This window comes from Pristis pectinata, chromosome 4 (assembly GCF_009764475.1).
Source record: "Pristis pectinata isolate sPriPec2 chromosome 4, sPriPec2.1.pri, whole genome shotgun sequence".
NCBI classification, from domain to species: Eukaryota; Metazoa; Chordata; class Chondrichthyes; order Rhinopristiformes; family Pristidae; genus Pristis; species Pristis pectinata.
In genome coordinates this window covers 30,757,504-30,782,148 of record NC_067408.1, presented here as the reverse complement: position 1 = coordinate 30,782,148, position 24,645 = coordinate 30,757,504, and the positions used below count along the sequence as shown (strand labels likewise).

The window sequence follows — 24,645 nt, the reverse complement described above, 5'->3', positions numbered from 1 at the left end:
AAATCCATGACAAGGGTCTACTACAATTAAGGATGACCTTTTTAAGGACGTCAGGGATTTGTTTTCACCATCAATACAAAAAAAGTACTAGAACAGGGGATTTTACAATGTCCATTAATTATCCTCAATTGAACCATTTAGAAGTAGTTTAAAAGTTCACCTATCTAGGTTCCACAGTGATCACCAATCTTTCACTGAATAATGAACTCAATGTTCACATCAGGAAAGCTGCTTCGGTTAAAGGGACATGAAACAACTCCAAGCTCACCAGGAGGACAAAGCTGGTGTACATAGCACTCTTATGATAAGGGGGAAGAATGGACAAGTTATACACTTAAAGAGCAAAAGTAGCTTCCATGTGTGCTGCTTACGCTGCATACTTAATAATAAATGATAAGACAGAGCTAATATCTCAGAGTTTTTCCAAAGGACAAATTTACCATGTGCAACAGCCTACTCAAACAAATACATTTGCATTGATAAAGCCATCTGAGAGATTGGAAAGCAGACACATAGCAAAGGATATACTTACTATATAGCAGGAGATCCCAAGCTTTGCTATAAAGATGTATGCAAGCAAAATACGAAGTCATTTGGATTTGATAATGGGAAACCCTGGTAATTGATCGGAAAATGTGGTCTCATTGTTTCTAGCAGGAGATCAAAGTCCATAAATGGATTTGGCCACAACTGCATTAAGAACCAAAAGCTCATATGAAGCATGTAGCTTCCGAGTATTTATACTTATTCACACGAGACATTGCAAACCTTCTAGTCTCAATCTGCAATAGGCTGTCACCTGCAGATGATCTTAACATCTTGATCTTGGCAGGCATGCTAGTGTAGCGGTTAGCGTAATGCTTTACAGTGCCAGTGACCTGAGTTCAAATCCAGCCACTGTCTGTAAGGAGTTTGTACATTCTCCCCATGTCCGTGTGGGTTTCCTCCAGGTGCTCCGGTTCCCTCCCACATTCCAAAGACGTACAGGTTAGGAAGTTGTGGGCATGCTATGTTAGCACCAGAAGCGTGGCAACACTTGCGAGCTGCCCCCAGAACACTATGCAAAAAAATGTATTTCGCTGTGTGTTTCGATGTACATATAACTAATAAAGGTATCTTATCTTATCTTGACAAGGTGATTGTGGAGAGGCTGTTTCTCTTGTGGGAGAATCTAGAATTAGGAGTTACTGTTCAAAACTAAGAGGACATCCATGATGGACAGAGATGAGGCTTTCTTTTTCTTTCAGATGGTCTAGAGTCTTAAGAGAGATTTTTGATTTTTTAAGGCAGGGATAGACAAATTCTTGATATACGGGGGTGGAAGGTTACTGGGGGTAGACAGGAATGCAGAGCTGCTGATACAGTTAAATAAGCTACAATCCAATTGAATTGTGGAACAATCTCAAGGGGCTTAGTGACTAACTCCTTCTCCAAACTCATATGTTTGTCTGCAAGCTTTTCAACAAGCAGCAAAACATATAACATATAGAAACAAAATGTCTTTCAAACTCACTGATTCCCACAGTTACCTTGACTGTACCTCTTCCCACTCTGTCATTTGTAAGGATGCTACCCCCTTCTCTCAGTTCCTCCACCTCCGCCGCATCTGTTATCATGAGGCTTTCCATTCCAGGACATCTGAGATATCCTCTTTTTTCAGTAAACGGGGTTTCTCTTCCACCACTATCAGTGCAACCCTCACCTCCATCTCCTCCATTTCCCATACGTCTGTCCTCACCCCATTCCCCCCCCACCGACATAACACGGACATGGTTCCCCTTGTCCTCACCTACCACCCCACGAGCATCCGCATCCAACACATCATTCTCTGTAACTTCCACCATCTCCAACAGGATCCCACCACCAGGCACATCTTCCCCTCCCCCCCTCTGCTTTCCGCAGGGATCGGTCTCTCCGCAACTCCCTTGTCCACTCATCCTTCCCTACCGATCATCCTTCTGGTACTTATCGTTGCAACCATCCTAAGTGTAACACCTGCCCCTACACCTCCTTCCTCACCACCATTCAGGGTCCAAGACAGTCCTTCCAGGTGAGACAGCACTTCACCTGTGAAACTGAGGGTGTCATTTATTGCATCCGGGGCTCCCAGTGTGGCCTCCTCTACATCGGTGAGACCCGACACAGATCAGGTGACCGCTTCGTCGAGCACCTTTACTCCGTCCACCGCAACAGCCAGGATCTCCCGGTAGCCACCCACTTCAATTCCACTTCCCATTCCCATACTGACATGTCTATCCATGGCCTCCTTTACTGCCACTTTGAGGACAGACACAGGTTGGAGGAGCAACACCTCATTTTCTATCTTGGTAGTCTCCAATCTGATGGCATCAACATCGATTTCTCTTGCTTCCAGTATCTCCTCCTCTCTGTTTTTTTCCCCTTCCCCCCTTTGTATTCCCTCATTCCCGTGGCCCCCTCACCCTTCTCTTTCCCTCCCCCACCCTCATGGCCTGGCCATCATCTCTCTTTAGTTCACCACCTCCTTCACTTTATTCCCTTTATTCCATGGTTTACTGTCCTCTCCTATTGGATTCCTTCTTCTCAAGCCCTTTCCACCTATCACCTCTTAGCTTCTCACATCATTCCCTTTCATCCCCTCCCCTACCCACCTACCTTCCCCCCTCACCTGGACTCACCTATCATCTGCCAGCTTGTGCTCCTCCCCTCTCCCATCTTTTTATTTCTGGCTTCTGTCCTCTTCTTTTCCAGTCCTGATGAAGGGTTTCAACCCGAAACGTTGACTGTTTATTTCCCTCCATAGATGCTCCCTGATCTGCTGAGTTCCTCCAGCATTTTGTGTGTGTTGCTCCAAATTCCAGCATCTGCAGAATCTCTTGTGTCTTCCAAATCCTTCCAGCTTTCTCCCTGAGAGCAGCTGGGAACAGACAACTTCAAATTCATTCCAGAAGTGATCTCTGCAGGTAAATGCTGTCACAATGCAGGTGGAGGCAAAATTGGCACAGGGAGTCCTGGCTATCAGTTGACTCTGATTCTCAAACCTCTGCACTTAAACTGAGGTCCACGTGAAAATCAGATAAATTACACAACCTATAACATGTCAATAATTTTTTCTTTCCCATGTGATCTTTGACCAGTTAGGTTGCCATGTCTAAGGGCATATAGAGAATAGAAATATGAAAAATGTACTGATATCTTTTAACAGGCAACATGCGTGACCTTAGTTTCATAATTTTACCTTGTGTAGATAAAATTATGAAATTGGAATTTTCTAAATAAATGTTGCACATTGCATCAGGGAATAGTTAGGGAATCACTTAATGATTTGGAGCCCTGAGTAAAAATCAGAAAATTATACAATTCTTTGTTTCATGAAATAAAATGGCAACTGAAATAAAGAATGAAACAAGACAGCTACAGTGTCAATTGATTCTGCCAGACACCATTCAAACACACTCCAGCCAGGGAGATCAAAATTAATCATTATTCTTTGTTAAGGCCATCTAGTGGTCTTCTGGAGTAAATTCATAGCTGTGAATGCCTTTTCTATTGCATCAGTTAGGTGATCCGCTACACATACTCGCTTTTGGAAAAATAACTGCCAACAAAACTTTTTTTTCCCATGTGGATTGTGTGTAACAGCAGGGGCTGTAAAATGGTATTCTGGTAAGGAGACAAAGTTCAGAAGAACATCTATTTTTCTTTTAAGTAACATCATCCTATCAAAATCAGGAATTGTTATCATCAGGTCATTAATTAAAATGATTTTTTTTAAATTGTAGATGAAATTTCAAGTTTTTATTATCATCAGGTTAAAATGTTATTCAGTCATATCTACATATATACCATCAATAATTGTATTAAGACCCATGACCATGTTTCAGTAAATAGGAGAGCTATTGTCACTTGCAGTGTTGGGCAATAGCTTGAGGTTCACTTTGAGGTTTTCCGTCAGCTAATTTCATCCAGGGCAGTGAGGTGTTACATATGGTCATGTGGTGTCTGATCCAAGGCAGAGAGAAATCAGTCACAGTCCCTGTTTTTCATTGCCTTTAGGACCATGAGAAATGATAGCAGCAGGAGACCATTGAGCGTTTGAGCCTACACCACAATTCATCTGATCTTCAACCTCCACTTCACCTTTCTTCACTGCCTGACTTCCCTTGGTTTCTTTAGTAGCCAAAGGAGTATGGACTTCCATTTTTTTCTGTCACTCTGACTGGAATGTCTGTATATATGTGTGATAAAGAATGTAGAATAAGAAACAAATAAGCTCTGCTATGATGCCTCAAAATAAGCACTCACCAGGTTGACAAAGAAAATCACATCTTAAATCAGCATTCAGACTCTTGGTCCATGATGAAGCATCTTCCAAATAAATGTATGCCTTCAAAACAGTGACAAATAAGGGGTTTTGGTAATTGTTTGGCACGTTCATTTAATATCAAGTTACATATAAAGTTTATCCATATTTTTTTATTTCAGAGATAATAGTCAACAAAGAAATCATAAATGGCAATCTTAGAAGTGAGCTCAAGGAAAAAGTCACATATATCCTTCTTAGGAGTCATAGGCACCACACAAAAAAGTCCAGAATACAGGCCACGGTCGATTTAGGGAGGACAATTTCCTGCACAAGTAAGTTATTATTTTTAAGCAATTCTATTTTAATTTTTCCCTCTCCATATCCATTTTCTGCAGCTTGTATCATCTGCCTAAGTGTGTAGTAAAGCAACATCTCCCAGTTCTGTGCCAATTACTCAGAGAAAATTGAGATTGGATTTGTGCTGCAAATCATCTTTTATTTTCATTTCCCAAAGACACAAACAAATTTTGATGCATGATCTAATAGGCACAGCCTGCTTCTGGGGTGTTTTCCCAATGTGGCTGTGGGATTTGTCTTTGAAAATGAAACATTTTTTCCCAGTCTATGGGGAGGTACCAGCTTGAGTTTGATACTTCTGTGATGCTGTGACACAAATCAAGAACCTGGAATGTTGGAAGTCAGAGAAATATGTTCTACAGATCAACTAATGAAATCATGGGCAACAAATCATGAGATATCAAATGCCCATTGTGCTGATTTTAGCTCTTTGAAAGAGAAGCTGTGCTTATAGAACAGTACAGCACAGGAAATGGCCCTTCAGCTCACGATGTCGAATTAAACAAAATCCCTTCTGCCTGCACGTGGTTCATAGCCCTCCATTTCCTGCATATTCATGTATCTATCTAACAGCCTCTTAAATGCCACTGTTGTATCCACTTCCACCACTACCCTGGGCAGCCCATTCCAGGCACCTTCCACTCTCTGTGTAAAAAACTTACCCCACATATCTCCTTTAAACTTACCCCCCTCTCACCTTAAGTGCATGTCCTCTAGTACTTGATATTTCTGCCTTGGGAAAAAGATTCTGCTTGTCTATCCTATCTGTGCCTCTCATAATTTTATAAACTATCAGGTCTCCCCTCAACCTCCAACACTCCGGAGAAAACAACCCAAGTTTGTCCAACTTCTCCCTATACTTCATACCCTCTAGTACATAGAGCATCCTGGTAAACCTCTTCTGCACCCTTTCCAAAGCCTCCACATCCTTCCTGTAATGGGACGACCAGAATTGCACACAATACTTCAAGTGCTTAATCCCATTATGCTGCTTTTTTCAGAAATCTCAAGTACTTGTCCAACTCCTTTTTAAACTAAGTTACTAAAGGATAACTTGGTCAACCTGAGAGACTGATGTTTACTCAGAATGTATTTTTTAAAAAATCTATTCTTGTCCATCTTGTTACTCCTACCATCCTTAGTTCCTCCTTCAGTCACTAAATTTACCAGGATTCTGCCTGATAGCCACAACTCTACAAGGGAGAAAGTGCAGCTGACCTTGTCTCAGAAACCTTGTAACCAGATGGAAGAAGCACTGAAATTAACAAGGGCACTGAATGTGCTCTGGATGGGGATGCCAATACACATCATCAAGTGTAGCTCAGCAGCATAAACCACTGATCTAGCTGGTCTGGTCCAAAAGCACCTCCCATACCTTTACCAACAAGAAAGACAAAGACAGCAGGCACTTGGGAACATCATCATCTGCATATTCCTTTTAAAAATGCATACCATCCTCATTTCGAAAAATATCAATAGTACTTCATCATTGCTGTATCTAACTCCTGGAGCTCTTTCAGCAGAAGGACTACAGGGGTTCAAGAAGGTAGCTCACCACCATTTTCTTAAGGGCAATTAGGGATGGCCTATAAATGCTGGCCTTGCCAACAATGCCCAGATCCTGAAAATTAATTGAAAAAGAAGTCCTCCATTGTGGCAATAAAAACAGTAAATGCTGGAAATACTCTGTAGGTTAGGCCATATCCGTGGGAAGAGAACCAGAGTTAACGTTTCAGGCCAAAGATCAGTGAGGTAGATTCTGACATAGCCTTGGTCTGTTTGTCAGTTTCTATATCTGGTTATTTCACTTTTTGGCTGTTATGAAGGATTACAGATTGCGTCTGAGGTTTTCAGAGGCTCGTTAGAAAATGCCTTCACATTCAGCATGCCTTTTGGTAGTGGTATTTTGGTGAACATCTTGATGTAGATATCTCTACCCACAATTTTAATCCTAATATCATTGTATTTTTCATTATTGTTCCCTAAGGGATATATGCTGATTATGCTTTGCTCTTCAGGTTGCTCGTCAGCCTCCCCTTTGTGGCTTTCAGTTTTTATGTGTTATGAAGAACCTATGTGCTGACATTATTCCTGCATGAGGTTGAACTTATATACCGAAGCATTTTGCCCATTCTTTTTGAGTTTATCTCAGTTAGTAAGATTGCCTTCTCATGATCTCATATGACTTCATTTGGAGGGGGCACATTTTCACTGTCACCCTCAATTTCAACCATATTGGTTGTCTTGAAGAACATTTCCATCTGTTTTACAGAAATACTAAAGGATTTCACCTCTCTAACTGGTAGTCTTGTCATGGAAACTAAAGGATTTCACCACTCTAACTGGTAGTCTTGTCATGGAGGATCTCCAATAAATCAGTAGCAACTTTTCTCACCTATGAAGCCAAACTCACCCACATGACTTGAGCTTGGTATCAAAGCTCCATTCCTGACAACTGCTACTTGCCCATGTACAGAATTTTCATTGATATTATGCACCTATCAAAATTCTTTAACATTTTTAGAAGCCATCTCCATTGTTGCTGTAACTTTACACATCACACAGATGATAAATGCTTTTGGTGGGTGAGCACTTATGTGTTATGAAGAACCTATGTGCCGACATTATTCCTGCATGAGGTCTAACTTATATACTGAAGCATTTTGCCCATTCTTTTTGAGTTTATCTCAGTTAGTAAGATTGCTTTCTCATGATCATAACAAATAAGTGCTCACCCACTGAGAGATATGTCACCTGACCCGGTTCATTACCTAAAACTAGATCTAATATGGCATCCCCTCCAGTCGGCCTGTCAACATACTGTGACAGGAATCCGTCCTGGACACATATAACAAACTCTGCCCCGTCTAAACCTTTGGCACTAAGCAGGTGCCAATCAATATTTGGGAAGTTGAAGTCTCCCACGATAATAACCCTGTTATTTTTGTATCTTTCCAAAATCTGCCTCCCAATCTGTTCCTCGGTATCCCTGCTGCTACCGGGCGGCCTATAGAATACTCCCAGTAGAGTAACTGCTCCTTTCTTGTTCCTAACTTCCACCCATATTGACTCTAGAGAGGATCCTTCTACATTATCCACCCTTTCTGCAGCTGTAATATTGTCCCTGACCAGTATCGCCACCCCTCCTCCTCTTCTCCCCCCCTCCCTATCCCTTTTAAAACACTGAAAACCAGGAACATTCAATATCCATTCCTGCCCTGGTGTCAGCCATGTCTCTGTAATAGCCACAATATCGTAGTCCCATGTACTAATCCAAGCTCTCAGTTCATCTCCCTTATTCCTGATGCTTCTTGCATTTAAGTAAATGCACTTTAGCCCATCCACCTTTCTACTTTTATAGCCCGTACTCTGCTTCTCCTTCCTCAAAGCCTCTCTACCTGTTAGATCTGACTTTTCCCCATCCCCTTTTTTCTCTGACCTATCCCTCTGGTTCCCATCCCCCACGCAAACTAGTTTAAACCCTCCCGAACCACCCTAGCAAACCTGGCTGCAAGGATATTGGTCCCCCTCAGGTTCAGGTGTAACCCGTCTTCTCTGTACAGGTCCCACATTCCCCAGAAGAGATCCCAATGATCCAAAAATCTAAAACCTTCCCTCCTGCACCAACTTCTCAGCCACGCATTTATTTGCCATCTCCTCCTATTCCTATCTTCACTATCGCGTGGCACTGGCAGCAATCCCAAGATTGCTACCCTTGAGGTCCTGTTCTTCAGCCTTCTGCCTAGCTCCCTAAACTCACTTTTCAGGACCTCATCCCTCTTCCTACCTATGTCATTGGTACCAACATGAACCATGACTTCTGGCTGTTCTCCCTCCCGCTCAAGAATCCTGTGGACCCGATCAGAGACATCCTGGACCCCAGTACCTGGGAAGCAACATACCATCCGGGATTCATGCTTACTGCCACAGAACCTCCCATCTGTTTCCCTGACTATCGATTCCCCTATCACTACTTCCTTCCTCTTCTCCTCCCTTCCCTTCTGAGTAGCAGGACCAGCCCCAGTGCCAGAGACCTGGCTACTGCTGCTAGGTCCCTGCAGGTCACCCCCCTCAACAGCTTCCAAAGTGGAAAACCTGCTATTGAGGGGAACAGCCTCCAGGGTCCTCTGCACTATCTGCCTGTTCATTTTCTTTTTCCTTTTCTCTCCCCTGACAGTCACCCTTCTATCTACTTTCTGGACTCCAGAAGTACCTGCTCTAAGGGGGGTGACTGTTTCCTGATGTACAGTATCTACATAACTCTCTCCCTCCCTGATGCCCCGCAGTGTTTGAAGCTGCAACTCCAGCTCATTAATTTGAGCCGAAGTTCCTCCAGCCTCAAGCACTTACTGCAGATGTGGTCATCGTGGACCACAGCAAGGTCCACGAGCTCCCACATCAAGCAGCTGCAGCACACCACCATGTCCTCCATCTGAACTAATTCTTTTTTGTTCCCCCTACCTAGTTTTTTCCTACTTAAAAAGTTATAACAGATAACTGGTAAACCTTACCTTTACTTACCAGCTACTCACCTGCCTCGCCCCTTTACGCTGAAGCCCCTTGAGCCAAAGCCCAAAACACTCTGCTCCCAATCACTCTGCTGCCCGCTCCGACGCTGCCCGCTGGATATGGCAGTTTTCTTTTTAAACTGTGCGCGCGCTAATGACTGACGTCACGCGCCTGTGCACTTACTCCCTGCTATCTCCAAAACCGTTAGAAGAAAAAAGAAACTTATCTCTTTGGAACTCCTCGGCTGCTTTCGTTCGCTGGCCTCTTGCTCCCGATCGAAACACCAAAGACTCCCTTCTCTTTTTAAACTGTGCGCGCGCTAATGACTGACGTCACACGCCTGCGCACTTACTCCCCACTATCCCCGAAACCGTTAGAAGAAAAAAAAATCTATCTCTTCAGAACTCCTCGGCTGCTTTCGTTCGCTGGCCTCTTGCTCCCGATCGGACCACTGCTCCATATCCTTTGGCATTGTCATGGACAGGGATAGGAGCAAAGAGGACAGGAAGATATTTAATTGGGGAAAGGCGAGTTATGAGGCTATAAGGCGAGAACTTGAGGGTGTAAATTGGGATGACATTTTTGAAGGGAAATGTACTATGGAGATGTGTCGATGTTCAGGGATCTCTTGCAGGATGTTAGGGATAAATTTGTCCCAGTGAGGCAGAGTAGGAATAGCAGGGTGAAGGAACCATGGGTGACAAGGGAGGTGGAACAACTAGTTAGGAAGAAGAAGGCAGCATACATAAGGTGTAAGCAGCAAGGATCAGATAGGGCTCATGAGGAATATAGAGTAGCAAGGAAGAAACTTAAGAAGGGGCTGAGGAGAGCAAGAAGGGGACTTGAAAAGGCCTTGCCGAGTAGGGTTAAGGAAAATCCCAAGGCTTTTTTCTCGTACGTGAAGAGCAGAAGGATGACGAGAGTGAAGGTAGGACCGATTAGAGACAAAGGTGGGAAGATGTGCCTGGAAGCTGTGGAAGTGGGTGAGGTCCTCAATGAATACTTCTCTTCAGTATTCACCAAGGAGAGGGGCCTTGATGACGCTGAGGACAGTGTTGGAAAGGTTAATGTTCTGGAGCATGTAGATATCAAGATGGAGGATGTGTTGGACCTGTTAGAAAATATTAGGACAGATAAGCCCCTGGGGCCTGATGGAATTTTCCCCAGGTTGTTCCACGAGGCGAGGGAGGAGATTGCTGAACTGTTGGCTAGGATCTTTGAGTCCTCATCGGCCACGGGAATGGTACTGGAGGATTGGAGGGGGGCAAATGTTGTCCCCTTATTCAAAAAAGGTAGTAGGGATAGTCCAGGGAATTACAGACCAGTGAGCCTTACGTCTGTAACCTGTTAGAAAGGATTCTAAGAGATAGGATCTATGAGCATTTAGAGAATCATGGACTGATTAGGGACAGCCAGCATGGCTTTGTGAAGGGAAGATCTTGCCCCACAAGCCTGATAGGGTTCTTTGAGAAGGTGACCAGGAAGATTGATGAGGGTAGTGCAGTAGATGTGGTCTACATGGATTTTAATAAGGCATTTGACAAGGTTCCACATGGTAGGCTTCTTCAGAAAGTCAGAGGCCAAGGGATACAGGGAGGCTTGGCCGTGTGGATTTAGAATTGGCTTGCCTGTAGAAAGCAGAGGGTTGTGGTGGACGGAGTGCATTCGGATTAGAGGGCTGTGACCAGTGGTGTCCCACAGGGATCAGTTCTGGAACTTCTACTTTTTGTGATATTTATTAATGACTTAGATGAGGGGGTGTAAGGCTGGGTTAGCAAGTTTGCAGATGACACAAAGATCGGTGGTCTTGTGGATAGTGTGGAGGGCTGTCGAAGCTTACAGAGGGATATTGATAGGATGCAGAGCTGGGCTGAGAAGTGGCAGATGGAGTTCAATCCGGAGAAGTGTGAGGTTGGACACTTTGGAAGGACAAACTCCAAAACGGAGTACAAGGTTAATAGCAGGATTCTGGGCAGTGTGGAGGAACAGAGGGATCCGGAGGTTCATATCCACAGCTCACTGAAAGTTGCCTCACAGGCGGATAGATTAGTTAAGAAAGCTTATGGAATGTTAGCTTTCATAAGTCGCGGGATCGAGTTTAAGAGCTGCGAAGTAATGTTGCAGCTTTACAAAACTCTGGTTAGACCACACTTAGAGTACTGTGTCCAGTTCTGGTCACCTCTTTATAGGAAGGATGTGGAGGCGTTGGAGAGGGTGCAGAGGAGATTTACCAGGATGCTGCCTGGATTAGAGAGTATGGATTGTGAGGAGAGACTAAAGGAGCTAGGGCTTTACTCATTGGAGAGAAGGAGGATGAGGGGAGACATGATAGTGGTATACAAAATATTAAGAGGAATAGATAGTGTGGACAGCCAGCGCCTCTTCCCCAGGGCACCAATGCTCAATACAAGAAGGCACGGCTTTAAGGTAATGGGTGGGAAGTTCGAAGGAGATGTCAGAGGGAGGTTTTTCACCCACAGAATGGTTGGTGCATGGAATGTGCTTCCTGGGGTGGTGGTGGAGGCTGATACGTTGGTCAAGTTCAAGAGGTTGTTAGATAAGCATATGGAGGAATTTAAAATAGAGGGATATGTGGAAGGAAGGGGTTAGATAGTCTTAGGTGTGGTTTGAAGGTCGGCACAACATGGTGGGCTGAAGGGCCTGTATTGTTCTGTATTGTTCTATGGTTCTATGGTTTAAATCTTCTGTATTTAATAATTTGGATTGATTTTGCTTGAATGCTGAAACACAGATAAACTTATCCCACACTGCTCCATTCAGGAGGTTACCAAAATTACAATGTCAAGACGGATTCTTCAACAGAATTATATAATTACCAATGGTCTTGCCTGACCTTTTGTTCCTGGTTCTGAATTTGCAGCTTTCTATTAAGGTGCTGTACAACGTGAATCTGCATTCTCTTTATTCCCTCATCAAATGTCTTATCTTGTCTTATCTGAGAAAGTGGCATAAATATCTGAGTTTATACCAATTAGTAAGATTGCTTTCTCATGCTCTCATATGACTTCATTTGGAGGAGGCACATTTTCACTGTCACCCTCAATTTCAACTGTATTGATTGTCTTGAAGAACATTTTCATCTGTTTTACAGAAAAACTAAAGGCCTCACACATTTTATCATAAGTGCAAAGTTCCCCTTATAGCAATGAAAGATTTAAGTTGCAATCTTGCACTGTTCCTGCTTTAACAGTTACAAGGCTGATATTTGGCGATCAGTGTACACTAGCCTTTAATTCTCCTGCACTTGAGTCCAAGCTTGGGTCCCATTACTTCAAGTCTGTCGGTTAAAGTTACTGTGATTAATTATTAATTTTAAGACTTGCCCTACCACCAAGAGTTGCTTGATTTATTCAACAACTTTGTTACTTCAGGCTGCTTCAATTTTTTTCCATCCCCATTGCCAATGTAATATATCTTACGATATCTAGTTTCAGGTAAAAGTATATCTGGCTTACTTTGGTTTCTTCACAGATTGTGCACATGTACACAATATGACCTGCAGTGCTGTCACACTATTTACACATGTTACTCTGTACTTATGTGAGATGTCTCTAAGTGCTGAAAGATTGAAAAGTACTTCATTTTCCTTTGTGCCCTTCACCCTGTTGATCTTCTCTGCCTCCCTTTTTTTTGTGTGTATGGTGAATAAAAATTCATATCATTTTCTGAGTAAGATTGAGCTAGTAGAGCATAATATGTAAGCATAATGACAATGACACACATTTGGACCAACTACATATCTCAACTTATACAAAAATGTTATCGTTTGCTCTGGTAAATATCATCAGACTATTTTCAGGAATGATAAACAAATGAAAAGTGCATCTTAGCAAAGAAATTCACTTTCCTTTTCAGGTAAATCTGCTCCCGTGAATTATAACACAACTACAGGTTTTTCTAATGAAATCTCAGAGAAACCTCTCCAGGAACAGGTAAGGATAGGATTATATTTAAAATTACAATGTATCATGTTTCTTCATCAGCTTTTGCTTTTACAAAACATTTTTCAATTTGAAAGTATTTTGGAGTTTATTAAATAAATAAATCAACATAATCAGAACATGATTGTTTTTGCTTCTATTAAGAGTAGAACAACATTCACATAATTTATGTATAAAATTAAATGTAATGAATATCTATTGGCTCAAAGTTTGAGAGAATTTGCAATACATAAGTTGTTACATTCAGAGGATTCATGAGAAAGAACTGGAAGAAATATATTGGGCTTGAAATTCCATTTTGGATCACCCAATATTTTTGGTACACACTGGAACTTTATCAAGAATTCAATTAATAAATGAATAGTCTGACTTCTTACATTAGTAGCCCACTTCCAGATTTTTGTTCTATTCCTCCTGTGAATATATGATATGCATAAGTATTGGTATTGGTTTATTATTGTCACATACCAAGGTACAGTGAAAAACTTGTCTTGCATACCGATCGTACAGGTCAATTCATTAGACAGTGCAGTTACATTGAGTTAGTACAGAGTGCATTGATGTAGTACAGGTAAAAACAATATCAGTACAGAGTAAAGTGTCACAGCTACAGAGAAAGTGCAGTGCAGGTAGACAATAAGGTGCAAGGTCACAAGGTAGATCATGAGTTCATAGTTCATCTCATCATATAAGGGAACCGTTCAATAGTCTTATATTGGATAGAAGCTGTCCTTAAGCCTGGTGGTATGTGCCCTCTGGCTCCTGTATCCTCTACCTGAGGAGAGAAGAGAGAATGGCCCGGGTGGGTGGGGTCTTTGATTATGCTGGCTGCTTCACCAAGGCAGTGAGAGGTAAAGACAGAGTCCAAGGAGGGGAGGCTGGTTTTAGTGACACGCTGGGCTGTGTCCACAACTCTCTGCAGTTTTTTGTGGTCCTGGGCAGAGCAGTTGCCGTACCAACCCGTGATGAATCCAGATAGGATGCTTTCTATGGTGCATCGATAAAAATTGGTGAGTGTCGAAGGGGACATACCGAATTTCTGTTATAACATATGATGGTAATTGAGCATGTAAAGTAATGTCAAACATCTAATGCCTGTTTAGATATCACGAGTACAAAACTATAATGTGCAGCTGTGGAGCATAACCTTTGTGGCCCTCTTGCATGCACAAGGTTGAGGCCTAATTTGGTGTTATTTTAAGGGGATTGGCTTAACCGAGGCTGCTTCAAAGAAGTCTGTGTCTTTTTCAAGATAGTTCTTCTTTGAGTGTTCTTCCTTAATGATCATTCCCATCCTCTGTCTTGCTGCTAATGTCCTTAGGCTAAACCTCCCAGGCCAAATCCTGTAATTCCATCTCCCTTCCTGACCATCCCTCCTCCCCCTAAACTGACGCTCCAAGATCATATCTTTCCCCCGGGCACTATCTCTCTTCACACCCCAAACCCATAATCATCCTTTTCCTTCCACATTATTCTATTCCAATTAGCACTCATCTCTACTCTATTTGACCATCTCTCTCCCCAATGATAGACTTTCTCTCCATGATTTTCTCCCCACCCCCTCTCATCCATGATCTTTCCTCTTGCACAGTGACTCTCTCCACCACTGTGGCCCTCTTCCTCCAATCAACCGCAATCCCTTGACCAATTGATTCCCTCTATGAGGTCAAATCTGCACAATGGAAGGTGTACATGGATGATAGGCTTTTGTGCAAGTGTTGGTTTACTAGGCCTGTTCTATTGCCCATGATATTTTGCGCTTCGTATGCAGTCGCATTTCTCAGCCTGTTGGCCTTACACTAAACAATAGGGGATCCAAACACTTTTAAGGCACTTTACAATTTCTAACGGATAGAAGCTGTATAATGGTCATTTGGTGATCAATTCTCTTTGATCTTTACTTTTGACCAGTAAATTGATCACAGTTGTCTAGCTGGCTGCCATGTCCCTTTGCCATCGTTTCCTTCATTTCCCTGACCAATCTAGCCTTGAATGCTGATGTGCTTTCTACCTCAACCTCTAAGGAGAAATAAGTGATAAAAGAACAGGCTATTTATATTCCATGGATGTGGTCATCATCAATAAATAACAAAAGTTGAATGCACTAGAAGGAAGAATGAATTACAGGCCTTTTTGATAATTTTGACACCATTGGCAGTACACCCATGTTTACCCAGTAGGGATACAGTTTGATGTGGCAATGATTTGTACAATTGATCACTTTCCCATAAAAACATTTTGTTAATCTACAAAGTGAAAAACATTGTAAACCTGATTGGCATAAAGTGAGTCATACTACCAGCCACTATTGAGCACTAATTTCCACATTTTTGCAATTACACTGGAAAACAATTGCAAGATTATTGTCTAGCTCGGGATTACTCTCCCAGGCGTAAAGCCTCACTTGGGATTGTTGTCTTGTGATCATTGTGTCACACTGTTGATGAACTCCACCTTTTCATCTCTGTCCTGTCTTCTCCAGCATGTTCACAAAGGGCCAAATGGCCTCCTGTGTTGCAGATTTCCTATAATATTAATCTTAAAAATTCTATAATGTCACTCCAACTCTAAAATTTCTCTCCCTGGTCTTCCCTGATATCAGTGATTCCTGCGTGCACCCCCCCCCCCCCCTAATGTCCATCCAACCTCATAGATCCTGATCTGAAGAGCCTACACATGCTCTCCCCTTCTTCACTCCCTGGCTGAGGCCTGTGCATCAGGATTTCCCAGCAGACGAAAAGCCTGTCAATCAATCTCAGCATCAGGTGATAAAACAAACATAAAAAGCTTCCAATTGTAATATCAGTAGAACCTGCAGGAAATGTAATAATTTCCCACCTGGAAATCCTCTCCCTTCTACCTCATCCCTAATTCTTATCGTGACATGTCAATAGGACTTTTGCATTAAGTAGATAGACCCAGGATCTTTCTTTGCTGAAATACTTGTTCAAAAAATAATTGGTGAAGTTTTCTACAAGGGTGCTCAGTTCTGTTCATTGTTAGGCATGCAACATTGGCTCAATTTTTTTTTAATGTTTGGTTGCTGAAAGGAAATAACTTTACTGTTTTGGTCTATGATTAATTCATATACATAGGATGAACATTGCATTCTGTTATAATTTTACCAAAGTTATTTCATATATCTTACATTCAAAAAAACTCTGATTTATTTAGCTGAAAAATAAATTCAAGAAGCAGATCCCAGAGGGTGCTGAAGCCATTAATGTGCTTGTCGGTGAAGTAAATTTTCTGGATAAGCCATTTGTTGCCTTTGTCCGACTAAAACAGGCAGTGATCCTTGGGGCTCTTACAGAAGTACCATTGCCAACCAGGTAAGCATATTGCATCATATACCTATGGGTAGAATTAACTTCACCTGCGTATTGCAAATGTTATTCATAGCACTAATTAGATCAGCCTGTCCCAGGTGGCTTACTTTGGGATATTTTTCGATAGATCTTTTCCATATCTTCCCAAATGTTGTTTTCAAGGCCAAGTGGGGACAGTGGTTATAATAAGGATCACTTTAGTTCATCTGATTCTTTTTCTGATTCATGTACTAGAAATATCCAGCTTTCAACAGCATGTCACGAGATAGACATCAGAAATGATAATCCCTCTTGTTTCTTTTCCTTTTGAACAGGGACACTGGGATTAATTTTAGCACCTCCCTAAAGCTCCAGCTCAAATCCTTTTTATACTGTATGACTCATTACTTATGACCCACTGCAGCTCATGTTCTCTGTTTATGCAGATTTATTAAATGTTCGATGTTTTGACTTTCATTAGCCCAACAATGTATTTTATGCTATAAAATAAATACTACTTCATGTGTTGCATTGCAATTGTTTGCCCTCTTTTACTGCAAATTGTGTCTTAATTTTAATAACTGTGACAGTTCCTTTTTGTTGTTCTTTTTGCTAGCTCTTTGCTGTTAAGTATATTGGATGCAGTATTCACCAAAGTATTAGCTATTGCAATAAAATCATCTTGTCCGAGTAAACTGTAAAAACATATAAATTCTATTTAAGCAAAATTTAGCATGGAATTTTCACGTTTTTCAATACATAAGTATGTCCAAAATATTGAAAGGCAGAGTCTTAAGGGTACCATTTTCCTCAACAAGATTTATGATTTAATTTGGCAAATTAATGTTTGCATAATGTTCACCATAAAATTCAACTTCAGTAATTTGCCAAGGAGAAATAAGGAGCAGTGCCTCCCTTTACCAGAGCAGAATTTGATTTTATTGTTTTCCAAATTCTGAAAATCGGGCATAGATGTAGATTTCTGTGCTGTTTTCCTTTGATCAATACGTTAAGTACTGGGGTATCCTGTAAATTGTTTTGGGTTGATTCATCTTTCAATTGATTTAAAAAATGGTAACTTTTGTTAAGCACCCTGTAGTAACATATCTTCAAGTCTATGATTGTTGCTGGTTATATTTAAGGTGACACTGAAAAAAATACTTCAAAACAGAATTGGTCTACAAAGAATCGGTTCATCTTTTTCTTTCCCTTTCAGATTTCTCTTCATTCTTCTTGGGCCAATAGCAAAGGCGATGATTTATCATCATATTGGGAGAGCTGTTGGAATTTTGCTTACAGATGAGGCAAGCCAGAATACAGAATAAATATAAAGATTTTGGTGTAACCCATTAACTGTGTAAAAACATATAATTACTGTACAAGCTACAACACATGGTATTTGTGACAATATTTGTGGTGTAAGATTAACATTTGGGTCTCTTTACTGTAAGACAATGGGTAATCAACATGATGGTGCAGCAGTTAGTCTGATTGTCTCACAATTCTAGGGACCTAGGTTTAATTCTAACCTTGGGTCCTGTCTGTGTGGAGTTTACATGTTTTTGTGGGTTTCTTCTGGGTGCACCGATTTCCTCCCACATCCCAAAGACAGGCTGGTAGGTTAATTGGCTACCCTAAATTAAAAGAATCAAAAGAATGAAAGGGGAGTTAGAACATAGAACATAGAACAGTACAGCACAGGAACAAGGTACATCTTTAAATTCTACTCCCTCATAGAATATTCAAATGTCCTTATCTCTAGGACAAGGGTAGGCTGCATGTCACAGTAGCTGGTGGTGGACCAGCCTGTCTACATCTTCCCTCCCTCCTTTCAGCAATTTTATAAATCCTCTATACTTCTGCCCTAACATTCCCATAAATATTATGTCAAATCCTAAAGACAACTAAAATCATATTGTCCCAGATTTTATTGAAATAGAACATTTTCCAACATACCCAAATAGTTTAGTTTTTTACTCTCTCTATCAATCCAAATTTTTTTGCCCTTATGTTGCTAGCCAATAAGGGCATAGCAGGGCTGTGAGACATATGGAACCTTGTAATGATGGGGTTAACAGCGTGTTTCCTGAGAACAATTAGATTTAAGGATTGAAAAATAATTGAGAGGGCATGGAAGTGGATTGTGTTGGTGAATTAATATCAAACTAGATATAGAAAGTAAAATAAAAGGAAAGAAAAATTTAATTAAGGGAGGATAAAAGCGACAGAAAGGATGTGTAAGAAGAAAAACAAACTTTTAAAAATCTTTAACATCACTTTAGCAGCTATAAGAATAAAAACTGCACAATTTAACATTTTTCTTGATGAAAAACACGATGATGCTGCAAGAACTCAGTAGGTCAGGCAGCATCAGTGGAGAAACACAGGTGGTCAACGTTTCAGGTCAGGACTGAAGATAGGAAAAGGAGAAGCCTGTCCTGACCTGAAACATTGACCGCCTGCTTTTCTCCACAGATGCTGCCTGGCCTGCTGAGTTCCTCCAGCATCATCGTATTTTTCATCTAGATTCCAGCATCTGCAGTTCTTTATTTCTCTTTAACATTTTCATTCATTGGTGTTACAGGAATTTTAATCTTTTCATTAAAAATGGTACTTAATGCTGTTAATTTCCAACCCTAACATCCTGTGGTGAATTTAATAGACAATTTTATAGAAAAGCAGCAACTTCATGGAACTCACAGAAAAGCTTGAAGGTGACTTACTGATTACATGAGTGTATTTGTAGAATATCACAACTCTTTCAGAAACCCATGCCAATTTGCAGTTTGAGGGGCACCTTTCTTTCAGCACATATTGCTGGATGATTTACATACTTATAATGGTGCATAAATTAAATTTACAATTATTTTTGCAGCACATTCTGGGCTGTCATTTTCCAATTTAATCAATTCACTCTGGGATAAAATTTTACGTGAGTTGCATTAACATTTCTTAATTTTGAAGTTAATATGTCCTTGATACTAAATCCCCACAAAATAATTTGAACAGTGTGTTATTTACGGTTGGTAATTATTTTTTAAAGAAGTATTTGTTCCTTTAATTGGCAGATTAAATAACATATGATCTATTTTGCAGTTATTCCATATTGTGGCATTCAAAGCAAAAGTAAGAGAAGACCTTCTAGTTGGATTTGATGATTTCCTTGATGAGGTAACTGTGCTTCCTCCCGGGAGGTGGGATCCCACTTTACGAATAGTACCACCAAAGGTTCTTCCATCAGTGCACAAGAGGTAAGTGCTGAATAAATTGGTGAGATTTATTTTTGTTCTTCTACGTCCATTTGACTGCCCATCAACATGAAGGCTGGGAGATTCAGCTCTCAGTAGTGCTTCCTACTGGACAGTTGAATTGTTGGATGTTGGCAATCAGTAAGAGATTCTACCAAACTTCCAACTTGAAACATAGGTAAATATGGGCAGTTATAGCAGGTAGATGGGATGTTCTAGCCTATTTTATTTATCAAATTTGAAGAACTTAAAGACCTAACATTTAACCAGTTAAAAATTGACGACCTACCTCCACTGAGAAAGGTTCTTGCTGCTTGAGCAGACTAGGTCACTGTGAAGATGAGGGCAGGGCCTGAAGCATCATCTGGAGCCAATTGGCAAGAATTCCAGTCACCAAAAAAAAACTAATTTCATGGATCAGGCACACTGTTCAATCATCAATATTGTTTTGGAAACAGGCTCTAACAGCAGGCTCTAAAGTGTGCTTCAGAAGTGGAACCCTATATCAATCTTCTCTTAGCTACTGTGTTACCATGTAGTTAATTCAACATAAACAGACATTACAACCAAACCTGTACTTCATGTGTAAAAGAATTTCTAACATCAATTCTCCCTTCTTAAGGTTTAAATTATATATTTTAAATTAAATTACTGGGGTTGGACTGAAATAATATTTTGGATTAACATCTTCTATTTTTCCAATGTCAAAGGCATAGAATAGTGCAATGTTTTAGTCGTTGGACCGTTAGCTAGAGCTCCAGACCGTTGATCCAGAGGCATGTACTCCCTACTCCTCCACCTATCTTGGTGGAGGAGTAGGGAGTATTGAGGAGACAGGAAGGTTGCAGAGAGACCTCGATAGTTTAGGAAAATGGGCAAGGAAATGGTAGATGAGATTCAATGTTGAGAAATGTGCCATTGTACACTTTGGAAAAAGAAATAAACGGGCAGATTATTATCTAGAAGGGGAGAAAATTCAAAGGACTTGGGGGTACTCGTGCAGGATACCCTAAAGGTTAACCACCAGGTCAGATCGGCAGTAAGGAAAGCGAATGCTCTGTTGGCATTCATTTCGAGAGGTATAGTGTATAAAAGTAGGGAAGTGTTGATGAGGCTCTACGGGGCACTAGTGAGGCCTCATTTGGAGTACTGTGTGCAGTTTTGGGCCCCATATCTTAGGAAGGATGTGCTGATGTTGGAAAGGGTTCAGAGGAGATTTACGAGGATGATTCCCAGAATGAAAGGGCTTACATATGATGAGCGTTTGTCGGCTTTTGGACTGTACTCACTGGAGTACAGAAGAATGAGAGGGGACCTCAAAGAAACATTTAGATTGTCGAAAGGACTGGACAGAGTAGATGTGGTTAAGCTGTTTCCCTTGGTGGGTGAGTCCAGGACTAGAGGGCACAATCTTAGAATTAGAGGGTACCGGTTTAAAACAGAAATGAGAAATTTCTTTAGCCAGAGGGTAGTGAAATTATGGAATTCTTCGCCACGTACAGCAGTGGAGGCCCAATCATTGGAGGTGTTTAAGGAGGAGATAGATAGTTATCTAATTAGTCAAAGTGTCAATGGATATGGGGATAAGGCCGGAAATTGGGGCTAGAAAGGAATAGTTTTTTTGCCATTTCTCATTTCTTTTTTCTTTTTCCCTTTCTTTTCTCTTTTTCTTTTTTTCTTTTCCTTAGCTCATGGAGCAGACTTGATGGGCCGAATGGCCTACTTCTGCTCCCTTGTCTTGTGATCTTGTGATCTTGTGATGTGTTTAAATCCCATTGAAACAAATGTGGAAGTTAAATTCGTCAAATACAGTAGATCTGGATTTTTTTTAAAAACTAGTCTTGGTAATGATAACTATAAAACTACTGGATTGTCATTAAAAACCTGTCTGGTTTACTGAGGTCCTTTGCTATTTACTATCCTTACCTGGTTGAGCCTGTATGTGACTGAAAAACAATGTGGTTGTGTTCTAATTGCCACCTCAATTCAAGGGCAATTAGGTATAAATGTTGGCATTGCCAATGATGTCTATATCCTATGAATGAATAAAAAGTTTCTGCAGTATTTCTTACAGCATATGATCCTGACCCAGGGGATCAACTCTTGGTTTTTCTCTCCACTTCCTCCAGCATTTGAATATATCTCTCACCTTTTGACAATCAGAATCAGAGGCATATCCAACAAACAATCTGTCTGGAACAACTTACAACTTGTAACCTAACTGCTCTGAGTTATGCTTTAATCATTATGGCTATATAATTTAGCATCCTCTTGGATTTATTAATTGATCTGAATTGATTAGATACATGTGCTCTTGAGTCTACCAAGATTGCTGGGTGTCTATCATATTCATCCTTAAATATTTAAATGTCATTCAAGGAGTACATACATTAGTTATTTTTCCTTCTTTTTATGTGTATTGCTGTGCTCCAAACAACCCATTTAGTACTTTCGCCACTTGGACATTACTCTGCCAGTGAAAATTTTTCTTATCCTTTAACTAACATTTATGCATTCTCGGGGTTTATTGATTCTTCACAAATTTGAGTTTGATTAAAATGTGTCGATGCAATTTTGTCCAAAATATTTTGGAAATCAAGGTGCCAAAGGGCTGATCATTATCCAATTTTCATGTCACTTCCTCAAAGAAGATGAAGAAGTTGTTGAAGCAGCATTCTCCCTTTCTTGACCCTATTGTACTTAATAAAACACAGGTCTATAGGCCACCACACAAACAGCATTGGAAGGTCTTATACAATCAGCAGAACAATTTTATTTTACTAGTCTACCAGCTAATTTCCTCTTATTGCTCCTTAATTTCATTATTTTAATCAGAATGTAAAAGAATAATGATATTATCAAAATTGATCTGTGGTTATGTGTGTCTGAATTGCCACCCCTTTTGAATCTAAACACTGCATCAGACTATTTCTAATCCTCTGGTGTCTCCTCAGTGTTTAATGATACACAATGATTGTCCACACTTTGTAAATTTTCTATTCTTTTCTGCTCTCTTGTATAAATGTCATCAAACTGTGAGAGTCTATTCGTTTAGAATTAAAACTGCATCTCAGTTAAGTCAGTCTTTATTATTACTAACATTTATCTTGCAGAAAGTCTGCATATTCCCGTAGTTCTAAATCTTACATTCCCAAGGGAGGTCGTATTCATGAAGAAAGATATGGGAGTACTCTGCATGTTGCTGAAGATTTGAAAAAAACAGGAAAGTGAGTATATATACATTTCTTATGATTTATTTCCAAGAAGTAATACATTTCAGCTGAGTACTCAGCACAGATCTGCATTTGAAGCTTAGATTTTGTGATTCAGTTTGAAAATAAGCAGTACATTTATCATTTAATTCACTGGGGAAGCAAGGGAGTGAAATATACTAAAGTTAATTTAAACCCATTCACAATTTGCAAACACAAATCATTTTGTCTCCTCTCTAGGTTTTTTGGGGGATTCGTTAATGACATCAAAAGAAAAGCACCATGGTTTGCCAGTGACTTTTATGATGGTATGAACCTTCAGTGTCTTTCAGCTATCCTGTTCATCTATTTGGCCAGTGTAACAAACGTAATTACATTTGGAGGAATATTGGGTGATGCAACTGATAATATGCAGGTTTGTATTTTACTTTGGTGATATTTATTTTATTTTAATTTATGTTTATATACAGTACTAGTTTGCAGTGTCTTGCCAGGGGAATTGCGTTGTTCAGTGTGTGAGGCTACTAGTCCACTTGGTCGAAGGTGGATGATGTACATGCTTAATTATACATATGAGTTCACTGTATATCCATGTCCTTCAGGCCTGGTTTCATCTGTACGTCTCCATTTTCTGTCTTCTTCCACTGTCATTTCACTATGTGTTGGAAGAGTTCCCTGGCCTCCTGTGAGTGTGGGAACTTTCTCCTCTTCTCCACCTTGTCCACCATGGCCTCCAAATCCACCTTGATTATTCAGTTTCTGCTCTTTCCTCTATTCTTTCACCCCTGCCAGCAACCTGCAAAGTCCCCTGGAATCAACTTCATCATAGATTCCAGACACTGGACTTTCCCTGCTGTGCAGCCTCTGGAGAAAGAGACAGTTAATGTTTCCAATCAATGACCTTTCATCAGATCCAACTCTGTTTCTCCCTTCACCGATGCCTCCTGATCTGCTGAATATCACCAGCATTCTCTATTTTATGTTAAATTTCCAGCATCCATAGTTTGATTTTTTTTTCCTTTTAGGAGTTGCAGGTTTGTGTTGCTGAATGTATATTGGCTTGAACTGGTATTCACTCATGAAATTTGATCCTGTGGTTAAGTAGGGTAATTAGTGTTGTTTGGTTACTGAAATCATGAAGATGGGGGTGCAGCACAACTTGTGTATTTGTCCTGCATTGGGTCAAATGAATGCAGCTAGTTGTGCATTATGATTCCAGTTCTTTAGCCTCATGATTAATACTTCTTATACTGCTCTGCATACTAGTTGCAGATGTTGGAGACCTGAAATAAAAGCATAAAATGTGGTAAGTGCTCAGCATGTCCAGCAAAGTGTGAAGAGAAAATCAGAATTAACATTTCAGGCTGATGGCCTTACAGCGAACACTTTAGATTTTAGATAACCAGCATTTCCAATTTATATCAGTACTGGCGGTTCAGATGAAAGGTCACTAATGTGAAACATTAACTGTGTTTCACTCTCCACAGATACTGTCTGACCTGCTGAGTACTTTCAGAATTTTCTGTTCTTATCTTCATACCCTACAACACATGCTCTTTTGCATTTACCTTTCCCAGCACCCATGGACTCAAACAGTTCTTCCAGGTAAAGCATCAATTCACTTGTGCCTCTTCCAATTTAGTGTATGTCATTTGGTGCTCATATTGAGTTATCTCCTAAATTGGAAAAAGCAAATGCAGATCGGATAACACTTCCAGTCAGTCTACAAGGGTGACCCCGAGCTTTCAGTCACATCACTTTAAT

At 40.6% G+C, this 24,645-nt stretch overlaps 1 protein-coding gene across 1 annotated transcript in view; it reads left to right on the top strand.

Moving 5' to 3' along the window:
• The window catches only part of LOC127569184 (electrogenic sodium bicarbonate cotransporter 1-like), a 93,435-nt gene that overhangs the window by 6,240 nt on the left and 62,550 nt on the right, over positions 1–24,645 (top strand). Inside the window, 7 exon segments of the mRNA XM_052013578.1 lie at positions 4,465–4,627; positions 13,011–13,104; positions 16,288–16,445; positions 17,638–17,725; positions 19,518–19,691; positions 22,826–22,896; positions 23,122–23,296. Of these exon segments, the coding sequence (XP_051869538.1) occupies positions 4,465–4,627; positions 13,011–13,104; positions 16,288–16,445; positions 17,638–17,725; positions 19,518–19,691; positions 22,826–22,896; positions 23,122–23,296 (923 nt within the window).